General features: G+C 41.7%; 1 protein-coding gene across 6 annotated transcripts in view; it reads left to right on the forward strand.

The window, feature by feature from the left end:
* Window positions 1–19754, forward strand: part of SCARB1 (scavenger receptor class B member 1) — an 85908-nt gene that overhangs the window by 25576 nt on the left and 40578 nt on the right. For 5 of the 6 annotated variants that reach the window (XM_070762116.1, XM_070762119.1, XM_070762120.1 and 2 more), the window contains exon 2: window positions 16736–16893. In XM_070762116.1, coding sequence (XP_070618217.1) covers window positions 16736–16893 — 158 coding nt within the window. Of the gene's footprint in view, window positions 1–8621; window positions 8711–16735; window positions 16894–19754 lie in introns of those variants that run through there. The other variant, XM_070762117.1, reaches the window with a different exon arrangement.

The following is a 19754-nucleotide window of genomic DNA, read 5'->3' on the forward strand; positions in this document are numbered from 1 at the left end:
GGTTAAGGTGGGAGAAAATTTAGGTTGCAGTGACTATGTTTGTGGTTTGATGTAAAAACTGATTGTGAGCAATCCTATACTGCAACCAAAGTATTGGATTTCAGAAAAACAAATTTTAATGCAATGGGGGAATATTTAAATAATGAATTAAAGCGGAGGGATAAAATGGCAGGAGCAAGCACCCAGTGGACTATATTTAAAAAGGCCATCTTAAAAGCCACTGGACTGTATGTAAGGCAAATAACTAAAGGTAAAAGGAAGAAGAAACCGCTATGGTTTAGCAATGATGTAAGGGCTATAGTCAATGCAAAAAAGGCTGCCTATAGGAGGTATAAAGAGTCTGGAAGTATAGCTGACAGAGAGGTATATAAAATGAGACAGAAGGAGGCGAAACAGATATTATATGCTGCTAAAGCCTCAAAAGAGGAAGAAATTGCCAAATCTGTAAAGAAGGGGGATAAAACTTTCTTCAGATATATTAGTGATAGGAAGAAGAAAAACTGCAGCATCACGACGCTTAGTACCGGGAATAATACATGCATTGATGGGAATAAGGAGATCGCTGACCATTTCAATAGCTACTTCTGTTCAGATTTCTCAAAAGACACCTTACAATATAATACTATAGATGGATATAGCATTGCTCCCAGCTGTACGGATTCAGCTCCAGTGATATTAGAAGCCGATGTCTTAGAAGAACTTGAACGATTAAAGATAAATAAGGCAATGGGTCCAGATGGCATCCACCCCAGAGTTCTTAAAGAACTCAGATTTGTCATTGCTACCCCCTGACTGATTTGTTTAACCAATCTCTGTTAACAGGAGATGTTCCTGAGGATTGGAGAATGGCCAGTGTTGTGCCTATCCACAAGAAGGGCAGTAGAGAAGAAGCTGGTAACTACAGGCCAGTTAGCTTGACATCAGTTATAGTTAAAATGATGGAGACTCTACTCAAAAAGAGGATAAATCAGCACCTAAAAAGCAATAACTATAGGCAAATCATGTCAGACTAATCTCATTGATTTCTTTGACTATGTCACAAAGGTGTTGGATGAAGGTGGTGCCATGGATATTGCCTATCTGGACTTCAGCAAAGCTCTTTGATAAAGAGCTGATAGATAAATTAGTGAAGATTGGACTTAATCCCTGGATAGTTCAGTGGATTTGCAGCTGGCTGAAGTGTAGACATCAGAGAGTTATTGTTAATGGCGAGTATTCTGAGCAGAGACAGGTTATAAGCGGTGTGCCACAAGGGTCTGTTCTGGGTCCTATTCTTTTTAATATGTTTGTGAGTGACATAGGGGAAGGTTTGGTAGGGAAGGTTTGCCTATTTGCCGATGACTCTAAAGTGTGCAATAAGGTTGATATTTCTGGAGGCGTCTGTAATATGGTAAATGATTTAGCTTTACTAGATAAATGGTCAAAGCAATGGAAACTTGGGTTATGATCAGCCCAATCGTTTTTATCAATTTGAATTTGTTTTATTAAATTTCCTATCTTATTATTAACCCACGCCATATCAATCCTGGACCAACTTTGGTGTGCATTGGAGTAGAATGTATATTCTTTTTTATTTTGGTTCCTTGTTCTCCAACAATCCCTCAAGTTTAATTCTTCACACATCTGATCAAATGCACTTGGGGAAAAGGAATCCTCAATCTGAATATTGTATTGGCAGTTCTGTGTTAGCAAAAACTTCAGAAGGATTTAGGGGTAGTGATTTCTGACAGTCTCAAAATGGGTGAGCAGTGTGGTCGGGCAGTAGGAAAAGCAAGTAGGATGCTTGGCTGCATAGCTAGAGGTATAACAAGCAGGAAGAGGGAGATTGTGATCCCGTTATGTAGAGCGCTGGTGAGACCACATTTGGAATACTGTGTCAAAAAGATATTGACAACATTGAACGGGTCCAAAGACAGGCTACAAGAATGGTGGAAGGTCTTAAGCATAAAATGTATCAGGAAAGACTTAATGAACTCAATCTGTATAGTCTGGAGGACAGAAGGAAAAGGGGGGACATGATAGAAACATTTAAATACGTCAAAGGGTTAAATAAGGTTCAGGAGGGAAGTGTTTTTAATAGGAAAGTGAACACAAGAACAAGGGGAAACAATCTGAAGTTAGTTGGGGGAAAGATCAGAAGCAACATGAGAAAATATTATTTTACTGAAAGAGTAGTAGATCCTTGGAACAAACTTCCAGCAGACCTGGTTGGTATATCCACAGTAACTGAATTTAAACATGCCTGGGATAAACATAGATCCATTCTAAGATAAAATACAAAAAAAAAGTATAAGGGCAGACTAGATGGATCATGAGGTCTTTTTCTGCCGTCAGTCTTCTACTGATTCTTTAAGAACATAAATTTTATTATAAATTGAAAAAGAAAGTAAATTAAGGTATTGCATAATAGATTGTAAACCTCTGAGACATGAAAAGTTATTTTAGGGCTCAAAGTGTGACCTCCGTTACAACAACAACCCGAAAACAAACATCCACTCCAACTTCATCTCCAACTCCTACTCCAAATGTATCCCCCACTTCATCTCCGCTACAACAAAGATCAATAATAACAATGCTAGCTAAAGAGAAAGAAAATTAAAAGGAGAAAACTCCGACAGAACCAAATTTTCAGACTATTCAAGATACGTTGGCTGTTATTCAAGACTTTATGCAGAAAACACAAACTCAAATGGCTACAAATAAAGAATAAGTGGAAAAATATTTAGAAGGAATGAAAGAAGAAATGAAAAATGAGATGGGAGATCTTAAAGCTGACCTCAAGATGGAGATTGGAGATCTCAAAACTGAAATTGGTGAAGTAAAAGGGAGCATGAAGGAGATGGATGGAAATATGAAAGCTATACAACAGAATCTACAAGAAAATGAAAAAAGAATGGAAGCAATGGAAGATAAAGTTCAGGATATAGGACAAAAGGTGGAAGAATATGAAGAACATACCTACGCAATCAATGGAGGCTTTGACAAAGCAATAGTCAATCTTGAGTTACAATCCGCCACACATGGCTTGAGATTTCAAAATATAAGTGAAGAGAAAGACGAAGATCTACCAGCAAAGGTGGCAGAGATACTAGGAGAAATTTTACAAACGGATCCACAAGAACTTATAAGAGAGATAGATGAAATTTACAGAGTCCAAACTGGCTAGGTACGGAGACACAACCTACCAAGAGAAGTTCACATCAAATTTTCTAGAAGAGTAATTAGAGATGACATCTTAAGACAGGCAAGAAACTAGACTTGGAAGTATAAAGAGAAAGATATTACAATATTGAAACAAGTTCCAAAGAGGGTGAGAGAAAGTAGAACAGTCACATGACCTTTAAGCCACCTCCCTGTCACATGATTGTCAAGCCACTCCCACCTGGTCCCATGGCCAGCAAGCCACTCCTACCCGGTCACATGACCATTGAGCCACATCCACACAATAAGCCACGCCTACACTATGGTACTAAATTTTTTTGCAGCCCTTCACTGGTTCTAGTCCTCAAGAACTCCGCCAATACATTTTGGCGGTATTTTATCCAAAACGCTTGCATGGCAATTCTAGAGTTCTAGAATTCTGCAATTACATAGATGAAAGGGACCTTAGAGGCCTTCTAGTAGAGCCAGGGTGTCGCAGTGGTTAGAGTGCAGCATTGCAGGCTTCTTCTGCTAACTGCTAGCTGTAGTTCAGCAGTTCAAATCTCACCACCAGCTCCATGTTAACTCGGCCTTCCATCCTTCCGAGGTGGGTAAAATGTGGACCCAGATTGTTGGGGGCAAGAGGCTGATTCTGTAAACCTTTAGAGAGGGCTATAAAAGCACTATGAAGCGGTGTATGAGTCTAAATGCTATTGTTATTGCTAGCTCAAGCAAGAGAACCTATACTATTTCAAATCAGTGGCTGTCCAGTCTCTTCTTTAAAAACCTCCAGTGTTGGAGCACCCACAACCTCTGGGGGCAAGTTGTTCCACTGGTTCATTGTCCTCACTGTCAGGAAATTCCTCCTTAATTCTAGATTAAATCCAGGGATGGGTTCTACTTACCTTTTCTACCGGTTCGCATCATGTCAGAAGTATGCGTTTTGTATGTGCGGAGGGTTCTTTGCCAGCTGCTTTCGAGGAGCAGCGACCGAAGGACCGGTTTGGGGATTTGACCAGCCACCCATCACTGCCAGTTCAGTGAGCAGGGGCAAATTTCCACCAGCAGTTTGGGTGAATCGGTCCGAACCAGTAGCAACCCACTACTGGTTGGATCTCTCCTTGATTAGTTTCCATCCATTGTTTTTTTAAGTTTTTTTTAAATTAATATATTAACTTTTAAAAAGTACAAAAAGGGAAAAAATACAAACATTATGCAACCCCCCCCCAAAAGACACAAACAAAACATATATACATACTGTACATTAATAGTTTTTATGATACATATATCGACTCTTATTTTACGCTTATTTACTATTCTATCTATTTCTACTGTCATTGTAGCTTTTATATCTCCAAGGAACTTAATTATAACATCAATTATTAATTTATTTAATTAATTTATTAATTCAATTTCTATGCCGCCCTTTTCCTGAGACTTAAAATTAATACCGGTATATATATTTCTAAATATTGATATAATACAGTTTTACTTTCATTTGTCCTTACTATCATAATATTAATATTCGTGCTAATGTTTAACATATTATCCTATTTCCTTCTTTCGAGCCACTCGTACAACAAATTCCATGTTTTATAGTATTCTGAATCTTCTTTTTCCTTTAATTCAATTGTTTTGTTGATTTGTCTGTCCATTTTTTCTTGTTCTGCCTTCTGGTGCTTTGGGAAATAGGCTGATCCCCTCATCTTTATGGCAGCCTCTCAAATACTGGAAGATATTTATCATGTCACTCCTAATCCTTTTCAATAAACTAGGCATACCCAGTTCCCACAACCGTTGCATCGCATGCTTTAGCCTCCTACTCAGATGCTTTTAAGTTTCATGATGGAAAATAATTAAAGCAAAACCATAACGAGAGTGTACTTTTTCTCAGTACAAACATGTCTCAATTTCTATTCATGCAATAGTATTATGTAGTAAAAACCTAGGAGGCCAAGCCAAGAGATGCCTCCTAGGGATAACTTAGATAAGAGACTGCTGAGCCCAGAGTTGGATAATGGATCACTGGGCAATAAAAGAAAGCGTCCCAAGTTTCTCAAGCCATAAAAGAGACAGTTGGGAGAATTTCAGAGGAGGTGACTAGCCCGATTCGGGGGCTCAGTGGCTAAGAGCTTGTCAATCAGAAAGGTTGGCAGTTCAGCAGTTCAAATCCCTAGTATCGGTCTCCTGCATAAGCAGGGGGTTGGACTAGATGACCTCTAAGGTCCCTTCCAACTCTTGTTACTGTTACTTCTGAAATTCTGTTAATGTAGCTTTGCAATAAAGTAGAATTACTAGATGCTTTTCTGATTGTGTTTCCTCTCTTGGTCTTCCAATTTATGACAAGACAGGTAGACCTCGAGTTACAACCTCAACTGAGCCCAACATTTATATCGCTAAGTGAAATAATTGTGGTTTTTTTAAGGTATAAATTTTTTATTTTTCTCCACCATGAAGTAAAAACAATGCATAGCTACAAACTCTACAACAATGCTTATAATCAAACATATATATATGTGACACATACAGATAGAATTGTCAGCTATCAATAAAATTAACTGCCTTAGAAATGGTCTTGGGTTGGGCCGAGAGGCAAATAAGGAACTGTGATGTTCCTTCAATACACCAGGGTGATTCTACACAAAAATATGTAACCCTTCCCTGGTGCAGAGCTGAAGAAATTGGATACTCTAGTCTAGAGGATAATTCTCTGCCTTACAAGGCAAAGGTTGCAGGTTCAAGTCCCAGTGGGTATGGCTAGCTGATGAGGCCAAAATAAGGCCGAAATAGATCTATCCTACCATCCCTTAATTTTCAAATTCAGCAAAAAAAACATGTGACATATATGTCACATGTTTTTTTTGCTGAATTTGAAAATTAAGGGAGACTAGGATAGATCTATTTCGGCCTTATTTTGGCCTCATCAGCTAGCCATACCCACTGGGACATATTAATCATTCCATGGAGGCTCTTATCTAATCTTTCCTCATCTAAAAATTCTATAAAACTTATACAATATTCTAAATGATTAAATCTCTAGATAAAAAAATATTTTCTCCACCCTACAATTACATTACATCAATATAAGCATTAACAAAATCTAATTTTTCCAAATTTTAATACGAACTTTCATATCTTGATTAAAGTAATTAATCCAATATCAGCTTATCTTATAACTAATAGAGAAGTTAAGTGAGTTTCCCTCTTTTGGTGACTTTTCTTGCCACCGCTGTGTAGTGAACGATTGCATTTGTGAAGTTACTTAACACGGGCGTTGAGCGGATCTGGATTCCCCATTGACTTTGCATATCTGAAGGTCCCAAAAGTGGATCCCATGATCCCAGGAGACTGAAACTGTCATAACTGTGATCCAGTTAACCATGCTTCTGAATTTTGATCATAAGACCATGGGGAACTGGGAAGGCTGCAAAGGTTGTAAGTGTGAAAAACAGCCATCACTCGCTTTTTTCAGTGCTTCAAATAATCATCAAATTGAATTGTTACGTCAAGGAAAACTTGTACAGGAAATATCTGATTTTGGCCCTGGCTGCAGCGTACAATCCTGAGTATTCTTTTTTTATTCCCCATCTTTTAAAGATCAAAAGCCGATTTTGAGCGGTTTGTCAAATTGATGGCTTGCCTTGCTTAACAGGGAATATATATATAACGTATATTTCCTTGGGATGCTGCATCTAAGACATCTCTTGCCTGTCTGGTACCAAATGTGATTATAAACAGCATGTAATCCTTAGTAAGGCGGGTAACTTGAAATAGCTGAGCAAATACAAACGTATTTTTCCAGTAGGCAGCTATTTGAAGTTACAACTGCCAAAACATCCTACCCTCAAAACGACAGTATAGACCACTGCACACCAGAACTACTAGACCCAAGAATAGTGTTTTCCCAAACGCCATCACTCTGCTAAACAAATAATTCCCTCAACACTGTCAAACTATTTACTAAGTCTGTAATACAATTACTATTAGTCTTCTCGTTGTTCCTATTACCGATCTCCTCCCACTTATGACTGTAACTTTGTTGCTTATATCCTTATGATTTATATTAATATTGATTGTTCCCATCACTCCTCTCCTCCCACAAATGGCTAATTTTGTTGCTTGTATCCTTACGATTTATATTGATTGGTTCCTAATATGATTGGATTGCTTATTTGTACCTGGACTATCATTAAGTGTTGTACTTCTTGACAAACATATATTTTCTTTTATGTACACTGAAAGCATATGCACCAAAGACAAATTCCTTGTGTTTCCAATCACAATTGGCCTAGTCCAGTCCAGTCTAATTTAATATTTTAGGGAGATATTTATGCAAGCAAGATTTCAACAATTTCTACCTTGACTAGGAGGCGCTCCACACAGTCACATACACCCGCATTACCTCTCGTCTTGACTATTGAAATGCGCTCTACATGGGGCTACCCTTGAAGAGTATTCAGAGACTTCAGCTGGTACAAAATGCAGTGATACGTGCAATAACAGGTGTACCTAGGTATGCCGGTGTTACTCCATCTTTACACGAGTTGCATTGGTTGCCTGTCGGTCTCTGAACCCAATTCAAGGTGTTGGTTATGACCTTTAAAGCCCTAAATGGCTCAGGGCCAGGCTATTTACGGGACCGCCTCCGACCTCACACCTCGCTGCGGCCAGTAAGGGCCCACAGAGTCGGTCTTCTCCAGGTCCCGTCCACCAAACAATGTTGGCTGGCAGGACCTCAGGGAAGAGCCTTCTCTGGGGCGGCTCTGACCCTGTGGAATCAACTGCCCCCAGAGATCCGCATGATCCCTGGAGCTGGGGAAGGGTAAAAACGCCCTCCCCCATCCCCCAGGAGGCTCTCTGGAAGCCAAAAAAACCCCTCCCAGAGCCTCTGTGTGAGCCAAAAATCAGCTGGCTGACACACACATGCGTGCTGGAGCTGAGCTAGGGCAATGGCACTCTTGCCAGCAGGTATGGCTCCGCATGCCACCTGTGGCACTCGTACTATGGGTTCGCCATCCCTGCTCTACAGCAGTGATGGAGAATGTTTTAGACACTGAGTGCCCAAAATGTGCATGTGCACAGGCCCAAACTGAAAGATGGGTGTGCATGCACAAGTATGGGCAAGAGTGGACATGCACACAAATGCACAGACACGCACAGACATGCGTGTGCGCAGGTGGCAGTGGGTGACTGGTGGGCACAGGTGCATGTCAGACCGAGATTTAGCTTCTGTGTATGCACAGGCAGCAAATTTTGTGAGAAGACATGTGGGTGGGCGAGATTTCAGCCATGCATGCATGCATGGAAGCAAAAAATATCCGAAAATCACCAAAATCTCTTGCATGCGGCACATCCTCTATGCCTGTGAAGAAGCCAAATCTCACTCTGCTGCCTGCATCCATTCACTGGTCAGCTGGACCTGTGCGCACAACTCCATTTCTGCTACTGATGTGGCACCCACCCCCTGGTCTTGTAGGAACCCAATACTGGTATGCGCAGCAGAGACCCAAAGTCCAGCTGGCCAGAGGGAGGAAGGGCGTCCCAACACCGGCAGCAGCGTGACAAAGAAGTAAGATCTTTTTCTTTTGCGAGCTTTGGTTTCGTTGTTTGCAGGAAAACAGAAGCTGGCGAAAGAAACACCATGGAGATCTGACCTGGGGCAACGGTGCGGATACCGGCAGAGAGGGCTCTGCGTGCTATTTCTGGTTCACCATCGCGGGCCTATAGGCTGATCAATAAAGCTATTGTCTAATCTTAATTAGCAGGTGTAACACTGGCAGAATTCAAGCTTCCTTCCTTCCTTCCTTCCTTCCTTCCTTCCTTCCTTCCTTCCTTCCTTCCTTCCTTCCTTCCTTCCTTCAATTTTAACTCTAGATGGCTCACAATCAAACTTAAAACATACAGATAATATTAAAACCTCTAAAAACAATTTAAAAACAATTTAAATCCAAGAGTTAAAAACCATACATACCGTTTATGGCTAGATCCCGATGATTACCACCATCAGATAAATGGCCCCAGCCCTGCTGGAAAAGCCGGGTCTTTACAGCTTTCCTGAAGGCCAGTAGATGGAGGCAGTCCAGATCTCAGGAGGTAGGTGGTTCCAGAGAGTCGGGGCAGCCACAGAGAAGGCCCTCCCCCGCGAACCCGCCAGCTGATACTGTTTATCTGACAGGACCCAGAGAAGACTGACTCTGTGGGCCATTACTGGTCGCTGGGAGCTCTGTGGTAGAAGGTGATCTCGAAGATAGTCTGGCCCTGAGCCATGTAGGGCTTTACAGGTGATAACTAACACCTTGAATTGTGCCCAGGTTGAGTTGCAACCTGGTTGATACTGGATAATCCAGAGCTTCTGTAATGTGTGGTTCCCGCGGTCTTAATATGAGTGGAGAATATGTCCTGCCAACTCAGAGATAAATGCCTGGCCTTCTAGATAGGGCATTAGGAAGAACAGGCAGCACAAGGATTTTTTGGCGATGCTGAAGATCAGAGAGAGTGACATGATTGGGCAGCCTTGTTCAGCTTCTATCTATCCCATCTCCTGCCAAATGAAACATCAAGTGGTTGAGTTGCTTTCTCACGCTCTCCACTTATAGAAACAGAAGACTGACAGCAGAAAAAGGCCTCATGGCCCATCTAGTCTGCCCTTATACTACTTTCTGTACTTTATCTTAGGATGGATCTATGTTTATCCCAGGCATGTTTAAATTCAGTGACTGTGGATTTACCAACCAGGTCTGCTGGGAGTTTGTTCCAAGCGTCTACTACTGTTTCATTCAAATAATATTTTCTCACGTTGCTTCTGATCTTCCCCCCCCCCAACTAACCTCAGATTGTGACTTATGACCATCATTTCAGATTCGAGGATGGTCGTAAATCCAGGACTCCCTGCATTTGTTGCTTGTAACAGTTAGTCTGCAATTTAATCGCATAAGGTCATATGCTACAACATCCTCCCTGTCAACGTCTACTTCAGCTTCAACCACAACAACACACGAGCACACAATCGCTCCAAACTTGACTGCAAAAAATACGAGTTTAGTAATCAAGTGGTTGAAGCATGGAACTCATTACCAGACTCTGTGGTGTCATCCCCTAATCCCCAATATTTTCCCCTTAGACTGTCCACGGTTGACCTCTCCCGATTAAGGGCACTTGGCTTTCTTGTTGGTTCCAAGGTTGCAAGAGGGGATCTCATGACCCTGCAATCCATTGCCAAACATCCAAAAATGTGATCACGTGACCACAAAGATGCTGCAATCCGGTGGTTCTCAACCTTTCTAATGCCAGGGCCCCTTCATACAGTTCCTCGTGTTGTGGTGACCCCCAACCATAAGTCTAGTGCCAATTCTCCCAACCAAGCTTTAAGCTGATTGGCAGGAAGGTCAGAGGGATGGCCCCACTGTAAATGCCTGATTGGTCAGATTGTCAAAATATGTTCCAAGGCACCAGAATAGAAGCTGTAGTTCCTAACTCCGTGGGAAATTTGTCTTTTCCTGTGGTCTTACCTGTGAAACAGTGCATTCGACCCCCAAAGGAGTCCTGAACCCCAGGTTGAGAACAACTACTGTAATCAAAGTCTTAAGTATGAAAAAAGGACCCTGAGTGCCCCCCCCCCCCGTGCTGTTGCAACATGAAACAATGCCTAAAACAGTGTTTCCCAACCTTGGCAACTTGAAGACATCTGGACGTCAAACTCCCAGAATTCTGGGAGTTGAAGTCCAAATGTCTTCAAGTTGCCAAAGTTGGGAAACACTGCCCTAAACAAATGGTTGCAAGTCAAGGACTTGCCCTACTTGCCTTGTACTGCTGCTGTTGTAACATTTTTACAATCTGTGACACCCCCCTCTCCCCCCCCACCTGCCATATCCATAAATAAGGAAGTCCGGCGTACTTGTTTGCCGATCCCAGTTCCTCCTTCTCTTGACTCAAAAGACTGCTGAGCTAATTTTCTTGACTTGTCACTGCAGTGTGCAGCAAACCACAAACCGCAAACCCAGCTTGGCTTATTTTAGCATCATGTTTGGGGACAAACTCTGCTTTTTGGACAATTCGGAGCATTCTGTGAGCAGCGGTAGATTTCAGGGAAACGTTCTCTCTGTTGGCCAAAGGTAAACATGGTGTGTAAATAAGTTGACTCAGTGTGTTTTTATCCACACACAGAGAGAATTGTAGCTAGAGAATCATAAACATCAGTCCAGGGAGAGGTCAACCGTAGCATTTAGCATACAAACACAGAAGATTGACGGCAGAAAAAGACCTCATGGTCCATTTGGTCTGCCCTTATATTATTTCCTGTATTTTATCTTAGGATGGATCTATGTTTATCCCAGGCATGTTTAAATTCAGTGACCAACCACGTCTGCTGGAAGTTTGTTCCAAGCATCTACTACTCTTTCAGTCAAATAATATTTCCTCACCTTGCTTCTGATCTTTTCCCCAACTAACCTCAGATTGTGTCATCTTGTTCTTGTGTTCACTTTTCTATTAAAAACACTTCCCTCCTGAATCTTATTTAACCCTCTAACATATTTAAATGTTTCGATCATGTCCCCCCTTTCCCTTCTGTCCTCCAGGCTATACAGATTGAGTTCATGAAGTCTTTCCTGATAAGTTTTATGCTGAAGACCTTCCACCATTTTTGTAGCCCGTCTTTGGACTTGTTCAATTTTATCCATAGATTTTTGTAGGTGAGGTCTACAGAAATGAAGACAGTATTCCAAATGGGGTCTCACCAGCGCTCTATACAGCGGGATCAGAATCTCCCTCTTCCTGCTTGTTATACTTCTAACTATGCAGCCTAGCATTCTACTCGCTTTCCCTACCACCTGACCGCACTGTTCACCCATTTTGAGACTGTCAGAAATCACGACCCCTAAATCCTTCTCTTCTGAAGTTTTTGCTAGCACAGAACTTCCAATACAATACTCAGATTGAGGATTCCTTTTCCCCAAGTGCATTGTTTTACATTTGGAAATATTAAACTGCAGTTTCCATTGCTTTGACCACTTATCTAGTAAAACTAAATCATTTGACATATTACAGATGCCTCCAGGAATATCAACCCTATTGCACATTGGCAAATAGGCAAATCTTCCCTACCGAACCTTCCCCTACTTAACAATTAAATTTATATACCACTTCACAGTATTCTACCGCATTCTGTAAACGTTTTACAGAGAGCCTCTTGCCCCCAACAATCTGGGTCCTCATTTTACTGACCTTGGAAGGATGGAAGCCTGAGTCAACCTTGAGCCTACTGAGATTCGATCTGCCAAACTGCTGGCAGCTGGTGATCAGCAGAAGTAGCTTGCAGTACTTCTGCAGTAAGCTCTGCGCCACCGAGGCTCTATCAATACCTGTCAATGCCTGGAATACACTACCCTACAGGATTGGGCAGCATAGAAGTTGAATTAATTAAATTAAATTACCCAGCTCTCTGGTTTCATGCACAAAACCAGGGTTGGTTTCATTTACCTTTCCTATCAGCTCGCATCACATCAGAAGTATATCCCGTTAAGGAAATGATACTCTGGACATGCACAGAAGCCTTTGTACATGTGCAGAGGGTTCTTTGCCAGCCACTTTTGAGGAATGGTGACTGGAGGCTGTCCCTGCCACTTTGGTGAGTGGGGAAAAATTTCCGCCACCAGTTTGGAAGAACTGATCTGAACCGGCAGCAACCCACCACTCACTGAGCAAACTTCCCAAATTTTAACCTTGGACTCTCTACATGGTCTTTAACATGGACTGCCTACATAAAGCCCTACATGGCATCGGACCAGGCTACTTATGGGACCGCCTTCTGCCGCATGATCCCCAGTGACCAGTCAGGTCCAACAGAATCGACTTTCTCCAGGTCCTGTCAACTAGACAATGGGGAAGAATCTTCTCTGTGGTGGCTCCGGCTCTCTGGAATCAGCTCTCCCTGGAGATTCGCTTTGCCCCCTCCCTCCTCGCCTTCCGAAAGAGTTTAAAGACTCATCTTTGTCGCCAAGGCCTGGGGTCATTAGATTTCCCCCCCTGACCAACGAGTGTTTTTTAGTGTGTTCCATGGAGTGAATGATAATGAGTGTTTTAAATTATATTAGGATTTTTAGGGTTTTAATTGTATTAATTGGATTTAGATATACTGTATTATTGTGTTTTTTATATATGTTGTGAGCCGCCCTGAGTCCTTGGAGAGGGGCGGCATATAATCCAATGAATGAATAAATAAATAAATAAATAAATAAATTTCCCTTCTCACTCGAGAAGGTTTTTCAACTCTTGCCAAAGAAAACATTTATCTCCTTTTAAGACGTTTCCCTTCTCGTGCGAGAAGCTTCTTCCGCCCCCATCGTGAGAAGCAAAAAGGCTTCAAAGGAAAACCAAGAAAATCCGTTCATAATCTTCCTTAGTACTTCTCTTTCTGTAGTTGTTCTATTCAACTTCCAATTTTGTGCATATACAATTCTGGCGGCAGTCACTATGTGAACACTTAAATATTTCTTCTTTATTAATTTTTTCTGCCAATATGCCTAATAAAAATATTTCAGGTTTTAAGTTGCCTCTTGAAAAACAAAAAAAAAAAGTAACTTTGGGTCTACCCGGATGAATCTTCATAGACAAGAAAATGTGGGATTTTTCAAACCTCCTTCAAATATTTATTTGCATATATTCTAAGGCAGCACCAAGTAAAGTGGTTTTTGGCAACGCAATGCAAGCAGAAGTGATTCATTCGGGACAATTGGCAGTAATTGGCTTTTTCACAGGGGTGTGAACCACGTAAAGGGTGCCGTTTTCCCTAAGTTGCAGTTCTGAACAAAGTGTGCCCTGGGGCAGATTTTCAGCCGAAAGGGGAGTCCCTCTAGTGTTTAGATGCCTTAACTAATAATTAAAACACCTAGATAATTTACAATCCCCTCAGGACTGTGTGAATCACAACAATTTTAACAGCCAGACGCACAAAACAAAAACAGAAGGGAGCCAAAATTTGTGCAGCAATGGCTGATAAGCCGGTGATACAACAGGGCATCTCTGGAGCTTAATTCTGTTTATTTTTCCCCAAAGGAAAACTTTGTTTTTAAAAAACAAACATTAAACTTTGGCTTTTAAAAAGAACAACAACAAATGGGCAAATGACTTACAGTCATTTCTTTAGCGACTGTTCAAATTTACAACAGCACGGGTGGTGGTAGTGGAAAGTGACTCGCAACAGGTCCTCACACATGAGCAGAATGAACATCGTCAAAAGTTGGGTGCTTGGCAACCAATTACAATAGTTTTAGCATTAGCATTTAGACTTATACAGTGGAACCCCGACATAAGAGCTGCTCTACTTACGAGCAACTCGAGATAAGAGCTGGGAGGGGAGAGATATTTTTGTTCTACTTACAAGCCCAAATTTGAGATACGAGCGCCAAGGAGCTGTCTCCTGAAGCCGAACGCTAACTTCCGCGTTCGGCTTCAGGAGACAGCTGCGAAGCGGCGCGCGTGTTTTAAAAGGTTGCAGCCGACCTGGGGGGCTCGGGGGGTGCTTGCAGCCGGCCTGGGGGGCTTGCCAGCACCCCCCCGAGCCCCCCAGGCCGGCTGCAACCTTTTAAAACACGCGCGCGGCTTCGCAGCTGTCTCCTGAAGCTGAACGCGGAAGTTAGCTCTTTTTCTTTCTCTCTTTTACCTTCCCTTCCTCTATTTCTTCTTTTCTTTCTCCTTCCCACCTTCTTCCCTCCCTCCCTCCCTTCACTCATTCCTCTCTTACTCTCCCCTTTCATAAGTTTCCTTGCTTCCTTCCTCTGTTCCTGTCCCTTCCCTCTTTCCTTCCTTCCTTCCCACCCTCCGTCCATTCATTCACCCATTCCTCTCTTGATCGCTTAAAGCCGGTCCCTGGTGCAAAAAGGGTTGGGGACCTCTGTCCTACAGGATTGGGTGGCAGAGAAGTTGAACATATGTAAATTTAAAAGTTTAAGAAAGTTTACAAGTTAAGTGAAAGAAACTTCATTATTCATTTATATGTACATGTACATTTCTTCATTAAAAACTTGTCTTTCTGCATAATTTAGACTAACTTTGTGAGTTTTTTGAGGGCTGGAACCAATTAAAATTATTTACATTAATTCCTATGGGGAAAAGTCGTTCGAGATAAGAGCTGCTCGACTTAAGAGCCCAGGTCCGGAACGAATTAAACTCGTATCTCGAGGTACCACTGTATACTGCTTTATATACCGCTTCACAGTGCTTTACAGCCCTCTCTAATTGGTTTACAGAGAGTCAGCCTATTGCCCCCAACAATCTGGGTCCTCATTTTACCAACCTTGGAAGGATGGAAGGCTGAGTCAACCTTGAGCCTACTGAGATTCAATCTGCCAAACTGCTGGCAGCTGGTGATCAGCAGAAGTAGCTTGCAGTGCTGTACTCTAACCACTGCACCACTAAGGCTCTCTCGGTGAATCCATGTGATCAGCATTTGTGACCTACCTGGCTGGGTTCTGACAAGTGGAGTTCATGGGATTTGCTTAATGACATGATTCATTCTCCTTTCTCTGGGTGCCCAGAGAAAAGAAACGCTCCCTTCGCTCTGGCCAGCGACTGCCCTCCTCCTCCTCTTCCTCCTCCTCCTCCTCCTCCTCCTCCTCCTCCCCCCATCCAAATTCTGAGCTTTTATTTCTTTCCTAATGTGTTTGCACACATTATTTGCTTTTACATTGATTCCTATGGGAAAAAGTGCTTCTACTTAAGAACGTTTCTACTTAAGAACCTTGTCACAGAATGAATTAATAATAATAATAATAATAATAATAATAATAATAATAATAATAATAATTTATTAGATTTGTATGCCGCCCCTCTCCGAAGACTCGTGGCGGCTCACAACAAGAATTAAGTTCATAAGTAGAGGTACCACTATATATCTATTGACTGATTTAACTGTGTAGGAGTAGGACTGTTCTTGACTACGATATTTGCCAAAAGTAAGATATTTTATGCACTTTTATTTTGATTATTTTTATTTGAATTTTAAAAACAGAAACAAAATACAAAACAACAACGTTAAACTTTCAATAAATTTGCATAGACATAATTAATACTAGCAAAGTGAAGAACAAAACAGAAAGAAAAAACAAAAAAGCGGGGGGGGGGGGAAACCCAGACATAAATAAAACATACATTTGAGATATTTACATCCCCTTTTCATTCAGAATTTAGTTTGGAGATATGGGCATTTTTACCTTATTTTAATTAATATATTCCTTTGCATATTTACAAATTTGCTCACTTTTCTACCAACTTAGATTCTAATCTTTTGAACTGTCTTTCTGTATAATTTGATATTTGATATTTTATGCACTTAATGTATCTGAATTGTATTACTGAACCATTACTCTGGGTTATCAGCTAGATACCTGCTAGAACTGCATATTTCTTCTGTGTATCTTTGACAACTCAGAGATCACTCTGCCCACTCCTTAACATTTACGCCTGGGGTTTTTTCCAGTTGTAAAGGAGGGAATGAATGTCTTGTGTAATCTGGTGTTTGCTGGCCAGGGAGGTTGGCTGTAAATCAACTGGTAATGATCCGCTGTCAGTTCTGACTTTGTGTCTGTTGCCCTTGCAGAATACCCGAATCGACCCCAGCAGCGCCATGTACCCCATTTGGAAGGACCTCCCGGTGCCCTTCTTCATCTCCTTCTACTTCATGGAGGTGGTGAATTCCAAGGACATCCTCCTCGGCGCCAAGCCCATCGTCAGCCAGCGGGGGCCTTATGTGTACAGGTGCGCACCCGACCGCTTGCCTTGGCTCCCAGGTGGCCTTGGCAGGACTCGGCATGCCTCAGCCCAATAAATCAGGATTGCGTATTTGGGGCGGGAGGGAAGGCTAGGGAGAGGGAGGGAGGGAGAAAAGGGAGGGAGGGAGGAAAGAAGGAAGGAAATGAATGAATGAAGGAAGGAAATATACAGGGAGGGAGAAGGAAGGAAGGGAGGGAGGGAAGAAAGGAAGGGACAGACAGAGAGGGGGGGAGAAGGAAGGGAAGGAAGGAAGTATCAAAGGAGGGAGGGAGAAGGAAGGAAGGGAGGGAGGGAGGGAGGGAGGGAGAAGGAAGGAAGATGGAAGGAAGTAGAGAGGGAGGGAGAAGGAAGGAAGTAGACAGAGAGGGAGGGAGAAGGAAGGAAGGAAGTGGACAGGGAGGGAGGGAGAAGGAAGGGAGGAAATAGAGAGAGGGATGGAGGGAAGGAAGGAAAAGCAAGGAGAAAGAAGAAAAAAGGAAGGGATGGATGGTGGGAAGGTGGGAGACAGGAAGGGAGGGAGGGCAATGAAATGGAGGGAAGGAAGGAAAGATGGAAGAAAGAGCAAGGAGAAAAGAGGAGAAAAGAAAGGGATGTAAAGTAGGCAGGAAGTGAGTGAGGGCAATGAAAAGGAAGGAAGGGGGGAAGGGAGGAAGGGAATAGTGGGATGGATGGCCAGCTGTAATTCTGCCTTTAGCATGAGCCACATCTACATAACCATAGATGTGGCTATAATTTTGACCTCGGGCAAAGCCAGAAGTAATTGTGGCAGACATGGTCAAATCAACCAGGATAATCAAACGCAACCCAGGGAGGAAGAACCAAGCAGGAAGCGAATGTTAATCAAATCATTTGCAAAGCCTTTACGGATATGTGCGCCCTCAGTTACGTTTCTGGTTTAATTCTGATGTAAATTAAATTGTACCTTTTCCTGCAGCTGATAAAGGAAGAGCCATATCATCAGTATGTATTATGGGTTCCTATTGTTGTCTGTAATGTATTGTCCTTTCTGGGGTGTGTTTCTGAATAGTTATTTTGTCTTGTTTTCAGCAGAGTCTTAGTTTCAATTCCTCCATCCTGCCCTCCCTTCTTCCCTCCCTTTTTTCCTTCTTTTGTAGTCTTCGTTCATATCCTCCCTCTCTCCCTTCTTCCTTTCCTTTCTTCCTTCTTTTGTATCCTTCCTTCCCTCTTCCTCCCTCCTGTCTTCATTTCTGTCTTCCTTCTTTTGTATTCTTTCTTCCTTTTTTCTTCCCTTTCTTCTCCTTTCTTCTTTTGTATTCTTCCTTCCTTTTTTCTTCCCTTTCTTCTTTTGTATTCTTCCTTCCTTCCCTTTCGTTCCTCCCTCCCTCTTCCCTTACTTTCTTCCTTCTTTTTTGATTCTTTCTTCCTGTCTTCTTTCCTTCCTCTCTTCCTTCCTTTCTTCCATCTTTCCTTCTTTTATATTCTTTCTTTTTCTTTCTTTATTTATTTCTTTTAATTTAATTTAATTAACTGTTTAAATCTTAATATTAGATTTGTAATGTATTGTACTATTGCTATGTTGTGAGCCACCCTGAGTCTTCGGAGAGGGGCGTCATACAAATCTAATAAATTATTATTAATAATAATAATTATTATTTTCTTTCTTTCTTTCTTTCCTTTCTTCCTTCCTTTCTTTCTTTCTTTCTTTTTTTCTTTCTATAATTATATTTTTAGAATGACCATGGAGTCTCTCCATGGTTTGGTTTATGCCCAATACTTCCAGCATTATATAGCAATTACTTGGAAGTCTGAAATACTGAATCCTCCCCTCTCCCACCCAAGAACAACTCCCACAGGACCTTTTTCTCTTGTGGAGAACAGAAATTAGTTCCTTTAAAAAGTGAAAAACCATCACATGTACACACTCATACACCCAAGAAACAGTTGCAAGAATGTCGGTTTGAGGGCTGGAAAAGAGCAGACAGTTGGAATCCTTCCAAAGGTTTATTTATTTATTTATTTATTTTTATTTACTTATTTTGTCAAACATGTTCAAGATAGTAAGTATTGGTATAAACATAAACATCAGCAAAGTGGGTACAGGTAAATCAGGCAATAGGACAGTAAGGCAGGGACGGTAGGCACGACGGTGCACATGCACGCCCCTTACAGACCTCTTAGGAACGGAGACTGGCTGACTGTAGACAGTCTAAGGTTATTAAAGTTTTTGGGGTTTGGAGAGGAAACCAGAGTCAGGTAGTGCATTAGAGGCATTGACCACTCTGTTGCTGAAGTCCTATTTTCTACAGTTGAGTTTCAAGTTTGAGCAAGCAACCTTCCCACATCTCCAGAACCTTTTTATGAACTGGGTTAAATAATTGACCCAAATAGAAGATGGGGGGAAATTAAGGAAAGTTTCAAAATTATGTCCATTTTTCTTAGCTGTTGTTTAAAATCAAGATTCGAAAGTTTGTAGGCGGAATGCAGTTAGTGAGATCAAATGTCAGTTAGACCTAGAGTTTGGAGCACCAGAAGGTCGAGGTGACGCACCTCACACCCAGCTCTGAAAAAAATTCAGAGGTATTAGTGGAGTGGATAATTTTTGTAAAAAAATGAGACCATGGTACAAAGAACTGGAATAGAACCAACTTTGAAGTACACACAAAGACAGCAAATTGGCAAGTTTATTTACCTAGAGAGAATGCCTTGAGAATGTCCATAAAAGATATATACAAAGAGGAGAAAGTCAAAGAACATGAGGTAGACCCAGAAGATGGAGAGAGAACATATCAAAGACACACTACATCAGTATCAAATATGGAGGAGGAGAAGGAGAAGAATTAGAATTAGAAGAAAAAAAAGAACTAGAACTAGAAGAAGAAGAAGAA

Source organism: Erythrolamprus reginae, chromosome 10, assembly GCF_031021105.1.
Source record: "Erythrolamprus reginae isolate rEryReg1 chromosome 10, rEryReg1.hap1, whole genome shotgun sequence".
Lineage (NCBI taxonomy): Eukaryota > Metazoa > Chordata > Lepidosauria > Squamata > Dipsadidae > Erythrolamprus > Erythrolamprus reginae.